This window comes from Eleginops maclovinus, chromosome 7, assembly GCF_036324505.1.
Source record: "Eleginops maclovinus isolate JMC-PN-2008 ecotype Puerto Natales chromosome 7, JC_Emac_rtc_rv5, whole genome shotgun sequence".
Taxonomy (NCBI): domain Eukaryota; kingdom Metazoa; phylum Chordata; class Actinopteri; order Perciformes; family Eleginopidae; genus Eleginops; species Eleginops maclovinus.
In genome coordinates, this window is record NC_086355.1 from 16,419,489 (window position 1) to 16,438,017 (window position 18,529).

The window sequence follows — 18,529 nt, forward strand, 5'->3', positions numbered from 1 at the left end:
AAATGCAATGTTAAGGATATTTTATAAGACTGGGAAAGGCTTTTATTAAAATGTCTTTATTAAACGCCTGATAATATGTTGATAATGTGTTACATATGACACGTGTGTCTACAGTAAATGGACATTTTATGATTTGCATGTAATGCATTTAGATCTCGTATAGATATCTCAAAGACACAACTTCTGTTAAATAGCACATTTTTACAACTCTCGTTTTAATGTCTCTACATCCTATAGAAAATATATACATAACTTCTACACGTTTTCCGTGTACATTAATTTATCTTTCAAGAAAATATGTTGTATATCAAGTTTATATGTGAGCATTACTCTCTGAACTGGGGCTGTCTGGTTAGGCGTTTTAACAGGAGGTACTGAATATTTATTATTATAGTCAAATTCAATTTTTCTTGGATAAAAATGTTATGTTCTGCAAAATATGCTTTCACATTGAACGATATGATACATAACCTGCTCACGTCTCTGTATAAATATATATATATATATATACTCATATACTGTATGTATGTATGTATGTATGTATGTACAGTGGGGCAAAAAAGTATTTAGTCAGCCACCAATTGTGCAAGTTCTCCCATTTAAAAAGATGAGAGAGGCCTGTAATTTTTATCATAGGTATACCTCAACTATGAGAGACAGAATGAGAAAAAAAAATCCAGAAAATCACATTGTAGGATTTTTAATGAATTTATTTTCAAATGATTGTGGAAAATAAGTATTTGGTCAATAACAAAAGTTCATCTCAATACTTTGTTATATACCCTTTGTTGGTAATGACAGAGGTCAAACGTTTTCTGTAAGTCTTCACAAGGTCTTCACACACTGTTGCTGGTATTTTGGCCCATTCCTCCATGCAGATCTCCTCTAAAGCAGTGATGTTTTGGGGCTGTCGCTGGGCAACACGGACTTTCAACTCCCTCCAAAGATTTTCTATGGGGTTGAGATCTGGAGATTGGCTAGGCCACTCCAGGACCTTGAAATGCTTCTTACGGTGTGTTTGGGATCATTGTCATGCTGAAAGACCCAGCCACGCTTCATCTTCAGTGCCCTTGCTGATGGAAGGAGGTTTTCACTCAAAATCTCACGATACATGGCCCCATTCATTCTTTCCTTTACACGGATCAGTCGTCCTGGTCCCTTTGCAGAAAAACAGCCCCAAAGCATGATGTTTCCACCCCCATGCTTCACAGTAGGTATGGTGTTCTTTGGATGCAACTCTGCATTCTTTCTCCTCCAAACACGACGAGTTGAGTTTTTACCAAAAAGTTCTATTTTGGTTTCATCTGACCATATGACATTCTCCCAATCCTCTTCTGGATCATCCAAATGCCCTCTAGCAAACTTCAGACGGGCCTGGACATGTACTGGCTTAAGCAGGGGGACACGTCTGGAACTGCAGGATTAAGTCCCTGGCGGCGTAGTGTGTTACTGATGGTAGCCTCTGTTACTTTGGTCCCAGCTCTCTGCAGGTCATTCACTAGGTCCCCCCGTGTGGTTCTGGGATTTTTGCTCACCGTTCTTGTGATCATTTTGACCCCACGGGGTGAGATCTTGCGTGGAGCCCCAGATCGAGGGAGATTAGCAGTGGTCTTGTATGTCTTCCATTTTCTAATAATTGCTCCCACAGTTGATTTCTTCACACCAAGCTGCTTACCTATTGCAGATTCAGTTTTCCCAGCCTGGTGCAGGTCTACAATTTTGTCTCTGGTCTCCTTTGACAGCTGTTTGGTCTTGGCCATAGTGGAGTTTGGAGTATGACTGTTTGAGGTTGTGGACAGGTGTCTTTTATACTGATAACGAGTTCAAAAAGGTGCCCTTAATACAGGTAACGAGTGGAGGACAGAGGAGCCTCTTAAAGAAGAAGTTACAGGTCTGTGAGAGCCAGAAATCTTGCTTGTTTGTAGGTGACCAAACACTTATTTTACCGAGGAATTTACCAATTAATTCATTAAAAATCCTACAATGTGATTTCCTGGATTTTTTTTTCTCATTTTGTCTCTCATAGTTGAGGTATACCTATGATAAAAATTACAGGCCTCTCTCATCTTTTTAAATGGGAGAACTTGCACAATTGGTGGCTGACTAAATACTTTTTTGCCCCACTGTATGTATGTATAAATTACTTAAAGTTATGCACAATTACATCCCTATTTATATGACAGTTTATCCATTTTGCAATTACTATCTACCACATGGTATTAATTTATTATATATGTGATAATTTGTCCCTATATTCAAACTTATATTACATTTGGTGTTTCATTATTTCAGCAACTTCATTTAACAACTTACAAATGTATTGCAGGCACATCATATGTCTTTTAACCTTTGCCGTAGCCCATTACCTGCAGGTAATGTTGTCAGGATGGATATTAATTCAACATATCGGAACAACTGTATTGTGATGACTTGATCACTGTGATTTGTTTGGAAATTAAAATGTGTCAGCCAATTATTCTTTTAGTTGTACATTTCTATTGAAGCCCAAACAGACACCATATGTTCTTAAGATCTAGAGGAGACATTCAATGCTACTTTCAGGATTTTGTAAAGGATTAGTTCTGTCAGTTGCTTACATTTTTTTTATCACATTAATCACAACAATTCATCGCCTAGCATCTAACATGCAAATGGTTATTTGATGTGTCTGATTTCTGTAATATTAACTAAACATTTTTACAGCCACAAGATAAAGCTGAAGGCATTTCGATTACCATGGAACGGTACAATAAACTTATTTAAATTAACTAAGAAATCGTTTTTGTCACAAATGGGTAATAAAGAAACCTTGTTAATGTAAGGATCAGTTCAAATGCTAATACTTTTCACTTGTATGTTTTGTTTAATTTTAAATAGAAAATATATTTCAATGCAGTTAAACAAGCTACAGTAAACATCTGCCACGCAAATGAAGACAGTGTGTAACATGTGCGTTAGGAGGTGCCATAATAACTAGATCAAGCGGAGACAACTGACAACAATGTTATGGCCATGAACTGAGCAGCTTGATGAACTACTGCTTGCTGTCGCAAACTGTCACTGCCACTGCCACTAGTCAGCCCTAACTACCATCAGTACCCTTTCAAGCACCTTCATGTGTGTGATTATGTTAGGATCTCAGTTTTGGTATTTATAGTTTACGGTTTTATTTTGAAATGTATCTTGTTTTGTCACTTCCTGTCTTGTCTTGTTCACTTCATGTCTTGTGTAGTTTACTTCCTGTCTTTAGTTTCCCTCCTGTCTGATTGTCTGATCGTGTTCACCTGTTGCCCCTGTGTGTCTCCTCCCCCTTCCCAGCTGTTACTTGTCTTGTGATAACCCTCCTCTGTATTTAGTCTGTGCTTTCCTTTGTGTTCTTTGTTGTGTCGTCGTCATTGTTTTCCTGTTCCCTGTAGTGATTTGGTCCTCCCTAGTTAGCCATCCCTTTTCCAATGGTTTGTCTGCGTTTTTATTTTGATACCTTTTTCCTTGTACTTTTTCTGTATTTTTGTTATCAGCTTTTTCATAAATAAAAGCTCGCCTTTTGTTATCCGTTTGTACCCCGGCCTCCTCTATTTGCTTCTGCACCTGGGTCCTTCCCCCAATCCTGACAGTACGACACGACCAAAGAATGGACCCGGCAGAAAAATTCGAGGATGCCTTCCCAGGACAAGAGGTCTTGATGGCCCACCAGGCAACCTCAACCCAGGTACATATGCTGCCTGAACTCCACGTCCTGATGCAGCGGGTGGCTACCATGGTAGAACAGCTGGTCCCCATAGATGCTATTCTACCTCCGCCCGTAGCTCCGGCACCTGTTCCAGCTCCTGACCTGACTGGATACGCTATGGAGCCTCGTGTGGGAACGGCCGAACGCTACACTGCCCTTGCCCCGTCCTCCATGTCATTTCAAGTTTTTTCCCTGGCCTTCACATTGTTCCTAGGCCGAGTCCTGGCCACCATGCTTCCAGCTGCGCTTCGGCCCACTACATCCCCTCCTGCCCTGTCGGCGGCCCGGCCGACTCCTGCCCTGTCGGCGGCCCGGCCCACTCCTGCCCTGTCGGCAGCCCGGCCCACTCCTGCTCTGTCGGCGGCCCGGTCGACTCCAGTCTCTCCTGTCCTGTAGGAGTCCGACTCCAGCCATGCCTGTCCTGTCGGCGGCCCGGTCCACTCCAGCCACTCCTGCCCTGCCCTGTCCGTGGCCCGGCCGACTCCAGCCACTCCTGCCGTTTCGGCGACCCGGCCGACTCCAGTACTGCCTGCCCTGTCGGCGACCCGGCCGACTCCAGTCCCGGCTGTCCTGTCGGCGGCCCGGCCCACTCCAGCCCCGCCTGTCCAGTCGACTCCAGCACCGCCTGTCCTGTCAACTCCAGCCCCGCCTGTCCTGTCGTCTCCAGCCTCCCCAGTCCTGTCGACTCCGGCCTGGCCTGTCCAGTGGACTCCAGTCTCGCCTGTCCAGTCGGCTCCAGCCTTACCTCCAGTCTCGCCTGTCGTGTCGACTCCGGCCTGGCCTGTCCAGTAGACTCCGGTCTCGCCTGTCCAGTCTGCTCCAGCCTTCCCTCCAGTCTCGTCAGTCCTGTCGACTCCGGCCTGGCCTGTCTTGTCGACTCCGGCCTTGCCTGTCCAGTGGGTTCCAGCCTTGCCTCCAGCCTCGCTTGTCCAGTCGACTCCGGCCTTGCCTGTCCAGTCGACTCCAGCCTCGCTTGTCCAGTCGACTCCAGCCTCGTCTGTCCTGCTGACTCCAGTCTCACCTGTTCCTGCTCCGTTGGGGGTCCCGCTTTCACCTGTTCGGATTGGGGTCCCGTCAAAACCTGTTCCTGCTCCGTTGGGGGTCCTGGAGTCACCTGTTCCGATGGGGGTCATGCCAACACCTGCTCCTGTCCTGTTTGGGGTCCCGTGGAGACCTGTTCTGCCGGGGGTCCAGCCGGCATGTCCTGCTCCATTGGGGGTCCTGCCGTCACCTGTTCCGAGGGGGGTCCCGCCAACACCTGCTCATGTTCCCTTGGGGGTCCCACCGTCACCCGTTCCAATGGGGTCCCGCCAACACTTGTTTCTGCTCCGTTGGGGGTCCTGCTGTCACCTTTTCCGAATGGGGTCCCTCCAACAACTGCTCTTGTTCCGATGGGGGTCCCGCCAACATCTGCTCCTGTTCCCATAACATTTCTCAGGGTAAGGATGATTAATAATTTGAGATGGCTAACAATAAAAATATAATAAGGCTGATGCTGAATCTGCTTTTCTGAAATATCACGGAGGCTGCGTTACACTGTCCATCACTTAACAACCACAACTGGTCTAACCTTCTCCCGTCTCCCACTTTCCAAAAGCGTTATATTCTTCAAAAGTATGTAGATTCAGCCCAGCTAATTCAGACATCTATAATAGACAATAATCAGCAGCTCACCTTGATTCAGACCTTCTAAGTCTAAAACTTAATTCACCCTTGCAATTGCACATTAAGGGCCACGCCTGTCCAGTCGACTCCAGCCTCGCCTGTCCAGTCGACTCCAGCCTCGCCTGTCCTGTCGTCTCCGGCCTCCCCTGTCGTGTCGACTCCGGCCTGGCCTGTCCAGTCGGCTCCAGCCTTGTCTCCAGTCTCGGCAGTCCTGTCGACTCCGGCCTGGCCTGTCGTGTGGACTCCGGCCTGGCCTGTCCAGTGGACTCCAGTCTCGCCTGTTCTGTCGACTCCGGCCTCGCCTATCCAGTGGGCTCCGGCCTGGCCTCCAGCCTCGCCTGTCGAGTCGACTCCGGCCTGGCCTGTCGAGTCGACTCCGGCCTCGCCTGTCCAGTCGACTCCGGCCTCGCCTGTCCAGTCGACTCCGGCCTCGCCTGTCCAGTCGACTCCGGCCTCGCCTGTCCAGTCGACTCCAGCCTCGTCTGTTCTGTCGACTTCGGCCTCGTCTGTCGAGTCGACTCCGGCCTCGCCTGTCCTGTCGACTCCGGCCTCGCTTGTCCAGTCGACTCCAGCCTCGTCTGTCCTGCTGACTCCAGTCTCGCCTTTCCAGTCGACTCCAGACTTGCATCCAGTCTCGCCTGTTCCTGCTCCGTTGGGGGTCCCGCCTTCACCTGTTCGGATGGGGTCCCGCCAAAACCTGTTCCTGCTCCGTTGGGGGTCCTGTCGTCACCTGTTCCGATGGGGGTCCTGCCAACACCTGCTCCTGTCCTGTTTGGGGTCCCGTGGAGACCTGTTCTGCTGGGGGTCCAGCCGACATCATGTCCTGCTCCATTGAGGGTCCTGCCATCGCCTGTTCCGATGGGGGTCCCACCAACACCGGCTCATGTTTCCTTGGGGGTCCCACCGTCACCCGTTCCAATGGGGGTCCCGCCAACACCTGTTCCTGCTCCGATGGGGGTCTCGCCAACATCTGCTCCTGTTCTGTTGGGGGTCCCGCCATCACCTGTCCGATGGGGGTCCCGCCAACACCTGCTCATGTTCCCTTGGGGGTCCCACCATCACCTGTTCTGATGGGGGTCCCGCCAACAACTGCTCTTGTTCCGATGGGGGTCTCGCCAACATCTGCTCCTGTTCTGTTGGGGGCCCCGCCGTCACCTGTTCCGATGGGGGTCCTGCCAACGTCTGCTCCTGTTCGGTTGGGGGACCTGCCGTCACCTGTTCCGATGGGGGTCCCGCCAACACCTGTTCCTGCTCTGCCAGGGGTCCTGCTGTCACCCGCTCTGATGGGGGTCCCGCCGAAAGCGTGTCCTGTTTCGTTGGTGGTCCCGCCGCCTCCTGCTCCAGGTCCTCCGGAGCGGTCCCGCAGCCCCCCAGAGGGGTCCCACTGCTGCCTACGCCATCCTGGAGCATTGTCTCGCCGTCTTCCATCCCGTCCTCCAGAGGCATCTCGCAATCTTCCATCCCGTCCTCCAGAGGCGTCTCGCCGTCTTCCGGCCCTTCCTCCAGAGGCGTCTCACCGCCCTCCTGCCCAGCCCCCACTGTGTCCCCGTCGCGGCCTTTGGCCCCGTCTTCGTCTCCGCCCCTGTCTCTGCCCCCCAGAGTTCCCTAGCCTCGGCCTTCGCCCCTGTCTCCAGCCCCCAATGTTCCCTGCCTTGCTCCCGGGCCGTCCGCCCGTTTTGTCAATTCCTGTCGTCTACTTTACTTCCTGTCTTTAGTTTCCCTCCTGTCTGATTGTCTGATCGTGCTCACCTGTTGCCCCTGTGTGTCTCCTCCCCCTTCCCAGCTGTTTCTTGTCTTGTGATTACCCTCCTCTGTATTTAGTCTGTGCTTCCTTTGTCTTATTTGTCGTGTTGTCGTCGTTGTTTTCCTGTTCCCTGTAGTGATTTGGATCTCCCTAGTTAGCCCTCCCTTTTCCACCGGTTTGTCTGCGTTTTTATTTTGATACCTTTTTCCTTGTACTTTTTCTGTATTTTTGTTATCAGCTTTTTCATAAATACAAGCTCGCCTTTTGTTATCCGTTTGTACCCCGGCCTCCTCTATTTGCTTCTGCACTTGGGTCCTTCCCCCAATCCTGACAGATTAATGCTTGATGGATGGGAATCAGAACAAATGATCACCCTGACCCTTGAAAATAACCCGTCAGATCTTCAAAAATATTATTAAGGATTGTTTTGTTGCGGATGTTTCTTCTCCGTTCCATCTCCTCGCGAGTTCAAAATGCGCATTCACTTAGCATTGAATGATCATATTATTATTTTTGGTGATTAACTAAATATTCTTCAAAAGTAAACACGATGAAATGATTGTTCATGTATAAACTTACGCCTGTCTGTCTCTCTCTCTCAGGATGTCCGGGCAAAAGAGTTCCAGGTGGGCCGCACCCCTATAAATAGTTCTGAGTGGGAATCGGGCAGAGGGAAACTTTAGCAGTACTTTGCACATATATTTATGTTATACATGTATTAATGTTTATGTATATATTCTGAGTTTGTATGTATTTGTTGGGTATTTATATATTTGTGGGTAATGGGTTTTATTTAAACATTTCTGTGGTGTTGAGTGTGTGTGGTGGAGGGCAGCCATGATGCGAAAATAAAATAAAAAGATTTCGTTTTGAAACGCCAAGCAGACTTGTGTTCTCCTCTTTGCCTCCATGGCTGGTGGGGCATTTGTGACAATATTCCATTGAAAAGGATGTTGTTTGACTTGCAGGTTGTCAGATTCAAGTCACATTAAGCTACCTACCTAGCTTTACTGTAGCCTAGGTTCAATTACTTGTTAGCTAATACTGGTGATGTCCGTGTCTTGAATACATCAATAAGTGCTGAAACTGTTTTAAGATCGGCATTTGTAAATATGCAAAATCATTATATTTAGTTAAAAGGATCGAGAGCGGAAGGGGTTTAGAGACATGGCGTAGAATTAAGTTAAATCACATCCAGATAATAGTTAGCTATTTGGCGAGTGACAGATGTCTGAACTATTGGTGTACTCTTTAAAACTTCTGTGATATTCAGATTGTAAAGCATGTTCAACTGTAACATTAGACAAATATTTAACCTTATTTATCATAAAATGCTTTCAGAGCACCTATTCAAGTACCGTTAGCTAACAGGTAATTACAGACAGTCACAGCTAACTTTAGTTTTGTTAGCGCAATCTGCCAACTTACTGATGTGACATTTTTAGCTGAGGATCGTAGCCCACAACATTAAATGGGTAAGGATGATTAATCATTCGAGATGGTTAAGAATACAAATATAATAAGGCTGATGCTGAATCTGCTTTCCTAGAACACTAGGTACGCAAGGACAAATATCACAGAACCTGCGTCACACTGTCCACCACTTAACAACCACAACTGGTCTAACCTTCTCCCGTCTGCCACTTTCCAAAAGCGTTATATTCTTCAAAAGTCTGTAGATTCAGCCCAGCTAATTCAGACATCTATTATAGACAATGATCAGCAGCTCACCTTGATTCAGACCTTCTAAGTCTAACACTTCATTTGCCGTTGCATTTGCACAGTAGGCTATCTGTTGAGCCATTTCCCATACGAGACGGGTTTCTACAGCTACCATGTTTTATTCTACATTAACATTGTTTTCTAACTTTGAAGTTATATTCCCAAATGTGTTTTTCTTGTCTCCAGATATGTTGCAATAGAAACTTTAGAGGGAGAACAGGCTTTGATGGGAGTGTAGCTACAGCACAGAGTAACCTCTTACTCAGTCACCATTCCTGCCATGACAGTGGAAAAGCAGAGTTTGAAGAGACAGGTTTGAAAATAATTTATCTGATCATGGATAATGTTTCTGTTGTGAACATTTTCATTCTATCAGGGTTAAACGAGACAAATAATTACAGACTAACTCTTTTCACATTGACTTTATTGTATTACTGTGTGATTTTGTTTCTCAATATCTCTCTCATCCTGATCATCATCTTGGATGAAAACCTGCATGAACCCATGTACATCTTATTGTGCAGTTTCTGCATTAATGGACTTTATGGGACCACAGGTTTCTTCCCTAAATTCCTCTTAGATCTGCTGACTTCTTCTCAACAAATCTCATATGAAGGATGCCTTTTGCAGGCTTTTGTCATGTACTCGTTTGCTTGCTGTGATTTATCTATTTTAGCAGTTATGGCTTACGACAGATATCTGGCTATATGTCGACCACTGCACTACCACTCTGTCATGTCAAAGAGGAGGCTCTCTCAGCTGATATGTTTCTCCTGGCTAACACCTTTCTGCGTTTTCTCCGTTAATGTTCTGCTAACTTCCAGACTAAAGCTGTGTCGTTTCAAAATACAGAGTCTCTTTTGTGTTAATTGGATGATTGTTAAACTTGCTTGCGCCGATGCTGACACCGTTTCAAACAACATAGTTGCATATTTTGCAATTTTCATTTTTATGTTTCATGGGTTTTTCATCATTTGGACTTATATGCATCTCATAAGTACTTGTGTTAGGTCCAAAGATGACAGGGTAAAGTTTATGCAGACATGTCTTCCTCATTTGACCTCTTTAATCGTTTTTGCAGTTGCAGTACTGTTTGATTTGATGTATATGCGATTTGGTTCCACAGATTTGCCTCAAAGCCTACAAAACTTCTTTGCTATAGAATTTTTGCTGATACCTCCTTTGATGAATCCTGTAATATATGGATTTAAACTGACTAAAATACGAAACAGAATAATTCTTGGTTTTGTGCATGTTAAGAGAAAATGACCTTTGTTCAGGCCATGAATGTGCTTTAGGACGGTAAGCTATAACTCTCAAGAGCAGTACAGGAAGGTGATGAACTGGTACTACAACAAGCATGTGGAGCAGCCAGCTGGTGGGTAAAATTTTACTAGCCTAGGTGGCATGTGATCCCGGACAAAAACTCTGACCCTAAAGGACCACATTTGGTGGCTTCTGGCACTTTTTACTGCAACAATGCCATCAAAAACACTGACTTTAATGACTGCGTATCTTAACAAGAAGATTCACCCGATTTGTAAACATGTAATGTGTATATATTATTGTAACTAAAAATAGGGCCTTTGTTGATAGGCATAAATATTTAAAAACCATGCCTATGTTTGATTGATTACAACTTTAGGAATTAAGAATTATTAGACCTTATTTATTTTTTATTCATTAACTCACGTTGTTCTCTCTTGATGCACGTAGGATTTAAATATGAACATTCACTTTGTTAAACACAAAGCAGTAGAGAATGACTCAATGACAGGATAACTGAAAATGTAAACGTGAATAAAATGTATGATGCGGTAAAACATAAACGATATGCACAGCATATTTCCCTCATGTTCCTGTTGCTTTGAAAACATTTTCTGTTTCAGTGTGTGCTTGTAATGCATCTCAGGGATATCTCTGCTGTAAATAGTGCAGTGTAAACTTTAAATTAACCCAGAACACGTGGGTTGCATCATCTGTCCATCAACTCTCGAAACTGGAGCATGGAATCTAAAATGTTTCATTACATGTAGTCATTTTTTACTAATGTAATACTTTTTTTTGTTAATAGTGGAATAAAGGCTTCACCAAAACATGAGCCTTAATAAACCTTTACTTTCTCTTTTATCTACTAGCTGTATAAAAATATTGAGCATAAACATCCCATTTATATTAATTAGTTATTCATTTTGCCAATTACTGTCTACAAAAAAATGCATTTCCTCTTATATTGCTTCTTTAAACATGCAAATGTGTATTTCATGTGGTTGCATCCTGTTTGTCATAATATTGTTTTTTTCTCCTAGACTTTTGGTAACTATTGGTAACACACTGCGCCGTAATGGATTAAAATCCAGCAGCACCCGCAAGGGTCCCCTGCTCAAGTAGGCACATGTAAAGGCCATCTGAAGTCTGCCAGTGATCCTCTGAATGATTCAGAGGAGGCTTATGAGAAGGTGATGTGGTCAGATGAGACCAAAATCAAGATGTTAGGCATCAACTCCACATGTCGTGTTAGAAGGAAGAGAAATGCTGCCTATGACCCCAAGAACACCATCCCCAGCGTCAAGCACGGAGGTGGAAACATTATGCTGTGGGGGGCCCTGTCTGCTAAGGGGACAGGCTAGGGGATGATAGAGGGGGCCATGTATCATAAAATATTGGTTGATAACCTCCTTCCCTCAGAGAGGACACTGAAAATGGGACATGGATAGGTCTTCCAGCACGACAATGACCCAACACATACGGCCAAGGCAACTAAGGAGTGGCTACAGAAGAAGCCCATTAAGGTAATGGAGGGGCCTAGCCAGTCTCCGGAGCTCCATCCCATAGTAAATCTGTGGAGGGAGCTGAAGCTTCGAGTTGCCAAGCATCAGCCTCCAAACCTTAAGGATTTCAGAGGATCTGTAGAGAGGAGTGGACCAAAATCCCTCCTGAGATGTGAGCAAACCTGGTGACCAACTACCAGAACCATCTGACCTCTGTGCTGTCCAACAAGACTTTCTCTACCAAGTACTAAGGCATGTTTTGCAAGGGGATCAAATACTTATTTTCCACAATTAAATGAAAATCTTTTTTTTTAAAGTTCATTTCTGGATTTTCTTTTTGATATTATGTCTCTCACTGTTAAAATAAACCTACCATTAAAAGTATAGACTGTTCAGTTCTTTGTAAGTGGACAAACTAGCAAAATCGGCAGGGGATTAAATACGTATTCCCTTCACTGTATACACCCACTTATAATTTCTTATTATCTTGATTCTTTTTATTTATTTATTTTAATAATATTTTTATTGATTCACAGTTGCAGTAAACAGTACATCGAAAGAGTCATATTTTCATTTTTCTGCATAACGCAGCACCCATTCCACCCATCCCAGAGACCCTTATTACATTATATAAACAGGTTAGTGTACCCAGATGAGCCGGATAACAGGGGGGTGGACCGGGCAAGGTATGGGTACAGAATCAGGGGGACATTTCAGTAGCAGGGAGTTTATCAACATAGCAGTTTCCAGTGTGAGGAAAACTTCTCGGGACGGCCCCTAAGGCTGAATTTGATTTTCTCCAATTTCAGTAGAAACAATAAATCGTGTAGCCAAGATTTAAAGGAGGGTGGTTGGGAAGATTTCCATAGGAGGACAATTTTTCTGCGCGCAATCAAGGACGCGAAAGCTATGGCATTTTTCTGCAAAGATGTGGTTACGAGTCCATCGGGAGGCACTCCAAAAATAGCTATCTGTGGCGAAGGACTAACAGATAATCCTAGGATGTCAGAAATAGATTTTAAAAAATGATTGCCAGTAGTTAGACAGTTTAGAGCATGTCCAGAACATGTGTGTTAGATTGCAGGGTGTCTGAGAGCATCTGTCACAAGCTTCAGTAGTACTGTCTGGATACAATTTGGAGAGTTTGTCTCTGCTATAGTGGAGTCTTAAGAGTACTTTACATTGGATAACAGACAGTCTGGCGCAGCTAGAGGAGGAGTTAACAGCTTCCAATGTTTTTTTCCATAGAGCATCAGAAATGCTTATCTGGAGTTCGGATTCCCAGTCAGCCCTGCTCTTATTTACAGATGAATCATTTGTTGGTGTTAAGAGATCATAAAGAAATGAGACGTGGCCCTTAGGCACAGACTTAGCCTGGAGTACTAAGTCTATACCACTGAGGGGTGGGGCTTGGGGGAACTGGGAAGAGTGGGTTCGTGCAAAGTCGCGAAGCTGGAAGAAGCGAAAAAAGTCTGTATTACCCAGTCCAAACGTCAAGCGTAGTTGGTTGAAACTGGCAAACAGTCCATCAATGTATAAGTCACTCAAGCAACTCAGGCCTTTATTTTCCAGAGCTGCAAAGTGCGAGTCAATCCTGGCTGGTACAAATAAGTGATTATTACAAAGAGGTGTACTTTGAGGTAGGGAGAGCCATCCAAACCGTTTCCTGATTTGAATCCAAATTTTTAATGTATTAATTACAATGGGGTTAGATGTCAAATCTGCGAGAGAAAGGGGGAGGGTGCCGTGCCACATACTAGTGCCCGGAGGGATGTGGAGCATGAGTTTGCCTCCAACTGACACCAACTATGTTGAGGTGAGGTGAACCAGAGCAAAATCTTTTGTGCGTTAGCCGCCCAATAGTAGCCAAGGAGATTGGGTAATCCCAGGCCGCCCGATGATCTGCTCCTCTGGAGTAAGGACTTATTTGCTCTGGCCCGTTTACCTGCCCAGATGAATGTGGATATGATGCTGTTGATAAGATAAAAAAACGAACAAGGGAGGTAGATTGGTAGGCACTGAAAGAGGTAAAGGTATCTTGGTAAGATATTCATTTTTACTGTTTGCACTCTACCCGCTAGAGACAGTGGTAAACGGTTCCATCTTTGAAGATCTTGTTTGACTGCTGCTGTCAGTACCGAGAAGTTCTGTTCTTTCAGTGTGCGCATAGATCGTGTGACCATTATTCCTAGATACAGTACTTTATGTCTACCGCAGCTGTTTTGAATGGTATGAGGTGAGTTGGGATTTCTGTGGCCAATTGATTTATTGGGAAACATTCGCTTTTGGTGATGTTCAGTTTATACCCGGAAAATACGCTGAAAGAGTCCAGAATTGAGATAATAGGTGGAAGGCTTGACAGGGGATCGCTTACATATAGGAGTAGGTCATCGGCATACAACGAAACCCGCTGTTCCTCTCCATGTCTCCTTATTCCTTTTAACCCTCATTCTGATTTCAATGCTATGGACAATGGCTTGATGGCAAGCGCGAACAACAGTGGAGAGAGAGGGCACCCTTGGCGTGTGCCGCGGAAAAGGGGGAAAGGATCAGAGCACTGTGTATTCGGGCATACTGACGCCTGGGGAGAGGAGTACAATAATTTGATCCAGGAAATAAAGCAGGTGTTAAACCCAAATTGCTGCAAGGAAGAGAAGAGGTAGGGCCATTCCACCCTGTCGAAGGCCTTCTCAGCGTCAAGTTATATAACCGTTCCAGCCATGGCTGTATGAATAGTTGAACATCTCCAGAAGTAGAGGGGCCAGCTGGTTAGAAAATCTCTTATAAAACTCAACGGGGTACCCGTCAGGGCCCGGTGATTTGCCACTATTCATTGAGCTTATTGCTTCTTTTATCTCAGGAAGTGTTAACGGAGCGTCCAGCGTCTGATTGTCATCGGCTGAAACTCTTGGTAAGTCTAGTTTTTGAAAGAAGGTGTCCATTTGGGTTTCATCGTCGGGGATTCAGATTTGTACAATTGACGATAAAATGAATTAAATGAGGTATTAATTTTGATTGGGTCGGTCACTACTGTGCCTGATTCATCTCTAATTTGGATAATTTGATTGGCTGCTTGTCTAGCTTTTAGCTGATGAGCAAGGAGGCGCCCAGCCTTGTCACCGTGTTCATATAGCGATCCATAGGAACGGAGAAGTAGTCGTTCAGCTTCTGCTGAAAGGAGTAAGTCGAGTTCTGTCTTAAGTCTGAGTCTCTCTTTATACAAGTCTGAGGTATTTGTTACTGCTAACGATCTGTCCAAGTCTGCGATTAATTTTCCTAGTTCTTCCTTACGCATTCTGCGTTGTTTATTAGCATAGGATGCGTATGAAATGATCTTGCCTCTGAGAAAAGCCTTCAGGGTATCCCATAGCAATGACGGGGAGGTCTCTTTATTTTTGTTGGTGTCGCAAAAGACTGTGATTGAGTCAGAAATGTAATTACAAAATGTTCCTTCTTTAAGTAAAAGAGGATCGAGACGCCAAAACCTAAAATATTTGGGTTTTAGGTCAAAACGAAGATCTAGTACTACAGCTGAGTGATCTGAAACTGTTATGGGTAAATATTGTACAGAAGTAAGTGAGGAGATAAGATTTTTATCCACTAGGAAGTAATCAATACGGGGAAAAAGAGCGGTGGGCGTGTGAGAAAAAGGAATATTGACGAGAAGATGGGTACATGAATCTCCAGGGATCAATGTAGCCAAACTGGTCCATGAAGGTGGACAAAGTTTGAGACATCTTTGAGGGCGGAATAATTCGGGAGCTCGATCTGTCGAGAACTGGGTCAATGACATAATTCAAATCCCCACCAAGAATCAGAGTATGGGTGTCCGGATTGGGGATTAGGGATAATACTGAATTGAAGAAGCTGTGGTCATCCCAATTAGGGGCATAGATCGATGCTAAGACTACAGGCTTCTGGTATAATATACCGGAGACAATTGTATAACATCATCTTACCTCAAGAAGTCATCTCAGAGCCCATAACTCAACAAGTGTCATAATATGTTTTACATAACCCTTTGAACCTTTAACAAAGTTCATCATTAAGCTCAGGGACCTTGGGCTCAACAGCGCCCTCTGTGACTGGATCATGAGCTTCCTAACGGGCAGATCCCAGGCAGTGCGGATGGGGAACATCACATCCTCCACCTTGACCCTCAACACCGGAGCCCCTCAGGGTTGTGTGCTCAGCCCTCTCCTCTACTCCCTGTTCACGCACGACTGCGTGGCCACACACAGCTCCAACACCATCATCAAGTTTGCTGACGACACGACCGTCATCGGCCTGATCACAGACGGCGACGAGACGGCGTACAGAGAGGAGGTCAGAGCCCTGACATCTTGGTGCCAGGACAACAACCTCCATCTCAACGTCAGCAAAACAAAGGAGCTGATTGTGGACTACAGGAAGAGGCAGAGAGAGGCACACACCCATCACCATCGACGGGACTCCTGTGGAGAGAGTCAGCAGCTTCAGGTTCCTTGGGGTAAACATCAGTGAGGACCTGACATGGACACATCACACCAGGGTCATATCCAAGACGGCTCGACAGCGGCTCTTCTTCCTCCGCAGGCTGCGGAAGTTCAACATGGACTCCAGGATACTCTGCAACTTCTACAGGTGCACCATCGAGAGTATCCTGACTGGCTGCATCACCGCCTGGTATGGCAGTTACACCGCCCTCAACCGTAAGACCCTACAGAGGGTGGTGAAAACTGCTCAGCACATCACCAGGACGGAGCTGCCATCCATGGAGGACCTCTACACCCAGCGGTGTAGGAAGAAGGCCGGTAGGATATTAAAGGACCCCAATCACCCCAGCAACAATCTGTTCTGTCTGCTGCCGTCTGGCAGACGGTACCGCAGCATCCGGACCAAGACTACCAGACTCAGAGACAGTTTTATATCACAGGCTATAAGACTGCTGAACTCCTGAGCTGTGTGAATGTCTACTCACATCTTTTTATAGTACACACATACATATATATATATATATATATATATATATATATATATATATATTATACACATCTGCCATACACATCTGTTTATAATACACATATCTATATATTATACATATCTGCCATATACATCTGCTATACATAATATATGCATCTGCCCATACCTCCTCATTCAACAGTGTAAAGCAGGGGTTTTCAACCGGTGGTCCGCGGACCCCTGGTGGTCCGCGGCGGCATTGCATGTGGTCCGTGACAAGAGCCTATGTTGATCAGTTCACCATTGTTTTTTTTTAATATAAATTCGCTTTGATATTTCAACACATTTCCAGAATACCGTTACATATCGTGAAAAATATGTTTAAAATAATATAAAGGAAATTCAAGCTGACAGAATGTAGCCTTGCGCCTATCCAGTCTATGGTAGCCTGTGATTCGCTAATGGTAATGAGTTGCGTCGCTAACCTCACTTATTATTCATTACGTACAGTCTTGCGAGCAAAGTTGACACACATTTATAAGCATAGCCGACGAGAGTATTTTAAGATAGGTTGTAGTACAGCAAACATTTGTTACATATGTACTAGTCTAGCTATATATCTAGCACCAATGGATCGTTTTGTAGTGAGGAAAGTGCCAGAGGGACAGGCTGCCATGACAGAGGGTCAGGCTGCCACGACAGAGGGACAGGCCGCCACGATAGGGCAAGGACAGGCTTCCGAAGCGTCAACTTCGCAAAAAAGACGAAAAAGAAAATACAATGAGGAATATGTTAAATATGGATTCACAGTGACGACAGACAGAGCAGGAGAGGAGGTACCACTGTGTTTCGTATGTTCAACAATTCTCTGTAATGAAGCTATGAAGCCGTCGAAACTTACGCGGCATATGGAGACGCATCACGTCCACTTGAAGGCCAAACCCGTTGAGTACATGCAACAGATGTTGCGTGATTTCAAAGGACAGCAGGCTACCATGAGGAAGAGTGCAAAAATAAATGAAAACGCACTGAAAGCATCGTATCTGGTCGCTCTCAGGGTTGCAAAAAGTAAGAAGCCCCATACCATTGCAGAGCAGCTTATATTGCCAGCAGCCATAGATATGTGCAGAGCTATGGTAAGCGAAGAATGTGCCAACAAATTAAAAACTATTCCGTTGTCAGACAACACAATCGGAAGACGAATTGGGGAAATGGCAAATGATGTCAAAGACCAGCTGATGGCAAAACTTCAGACAGTTCTGTTTTCCCTTCAAATCGACGAGACGACAGATGTTACTAATGATGCGCAACTGTTAACATTTGTGCGATACGAGGACAGTGGCACTATGTGCGAGGAATTTCTTTTTTGCAAACCACTGCCCGGGCGACAACTACGGTTTGTAGACAATATGTAAAGACTGGCGATTTTTTCACGGAGGCACAATATCTCGTGGCTGAGGGTGCGTTATGCATAGTGCAGCGATGGGGGCACGAAAGCTCAGGAGACGGCAGCAAGCTGGACTCGTTTGGCATGTATAGCGAGGGTGGCACGGGGAGGGGGGGGTGGGCTGGTTGGGGTCGGGTGTTGTTTGGTGTGTCGGTTGGGGGGTGGGCGTGGGGATGCTGGTGGGGGGGTGGCGTGAGAGCGTGTGTGGGACTGTGTTGTGTTGTTGGGGGATGGTTGGGTTGGGGTGGCTGTGGAAGGGTTGTTGGCGTTGGGAGTTAGGCGGTGTGGTTGTGTTTGCTGTTGGTGGGGTCGGGTGGTTGCGGGCGGGTGTGCTTCGGGTGTTGTTGGTGGGTATGTGTGGGGGGTATTGTGGTGGGGTTGGGGTAGGGGGGTAGGGGGGGTGATTGGGGTGGCGTTGGGGGGGGTTGTGATTGGGTCTGGGGTTGGAGATTGGTGTCGAAAGGGGTTTGGCTGTTGGGTGTTGGTGGCGAGTTTGGTGGGTTGGGGCG

At 45.6% G+C, this 18,529-nt stretch overlaps 2 protein-coding genes across 2 annotated transcripts in view; one reads left to right on the forward strand and one right to left on the reverse strand.

The window, feature by feature from the left end:
* Positions 1-9,191: 9,191 nt before the first annotated feature.
* Positions 9,192-10,130, forward strand: LOC134867592 (olfactory receptor 4B13-like). Its single transcript, XM_063888293.1, has one exon. The coding sequence runs from the start codon at positions 9,198-9,200 to the stop codon at positions 10,128-10,130; it is 933 nt and encodes a 310-aa protein (XP_063744363.1). The 5' UTR covers positions 9,192-9,197.
* An 8,165-nt stretch (positions 10,131-18,295) lies between these two features.
* The window catches only part of LOC134867442 (uncharacterized), a 3,752-nt gene continuing 3,518 nt past the window's right edge, over positions 18,296-18,529 (reverse strand). Inside the window, exon 2 of the mRNA XM_063888002.1 lies at positions 18,296-18,529. This exon is cut by the window's right edge and continues 634 nt beyond it. Within this exon, the coding sequence (XP_063744072.1) occupies positions 18,296-18,529 (234 nt within the window).

Excerpts from the sequence above, each read along its gene's own strand:
- LOC134867592 (XM_063888293.1), top strand. The coding sequence starts at position 9,198 with ATGGATAATGTTTCTGTTGTGAACATTTTCATTCTATCAGGGTTAAAC.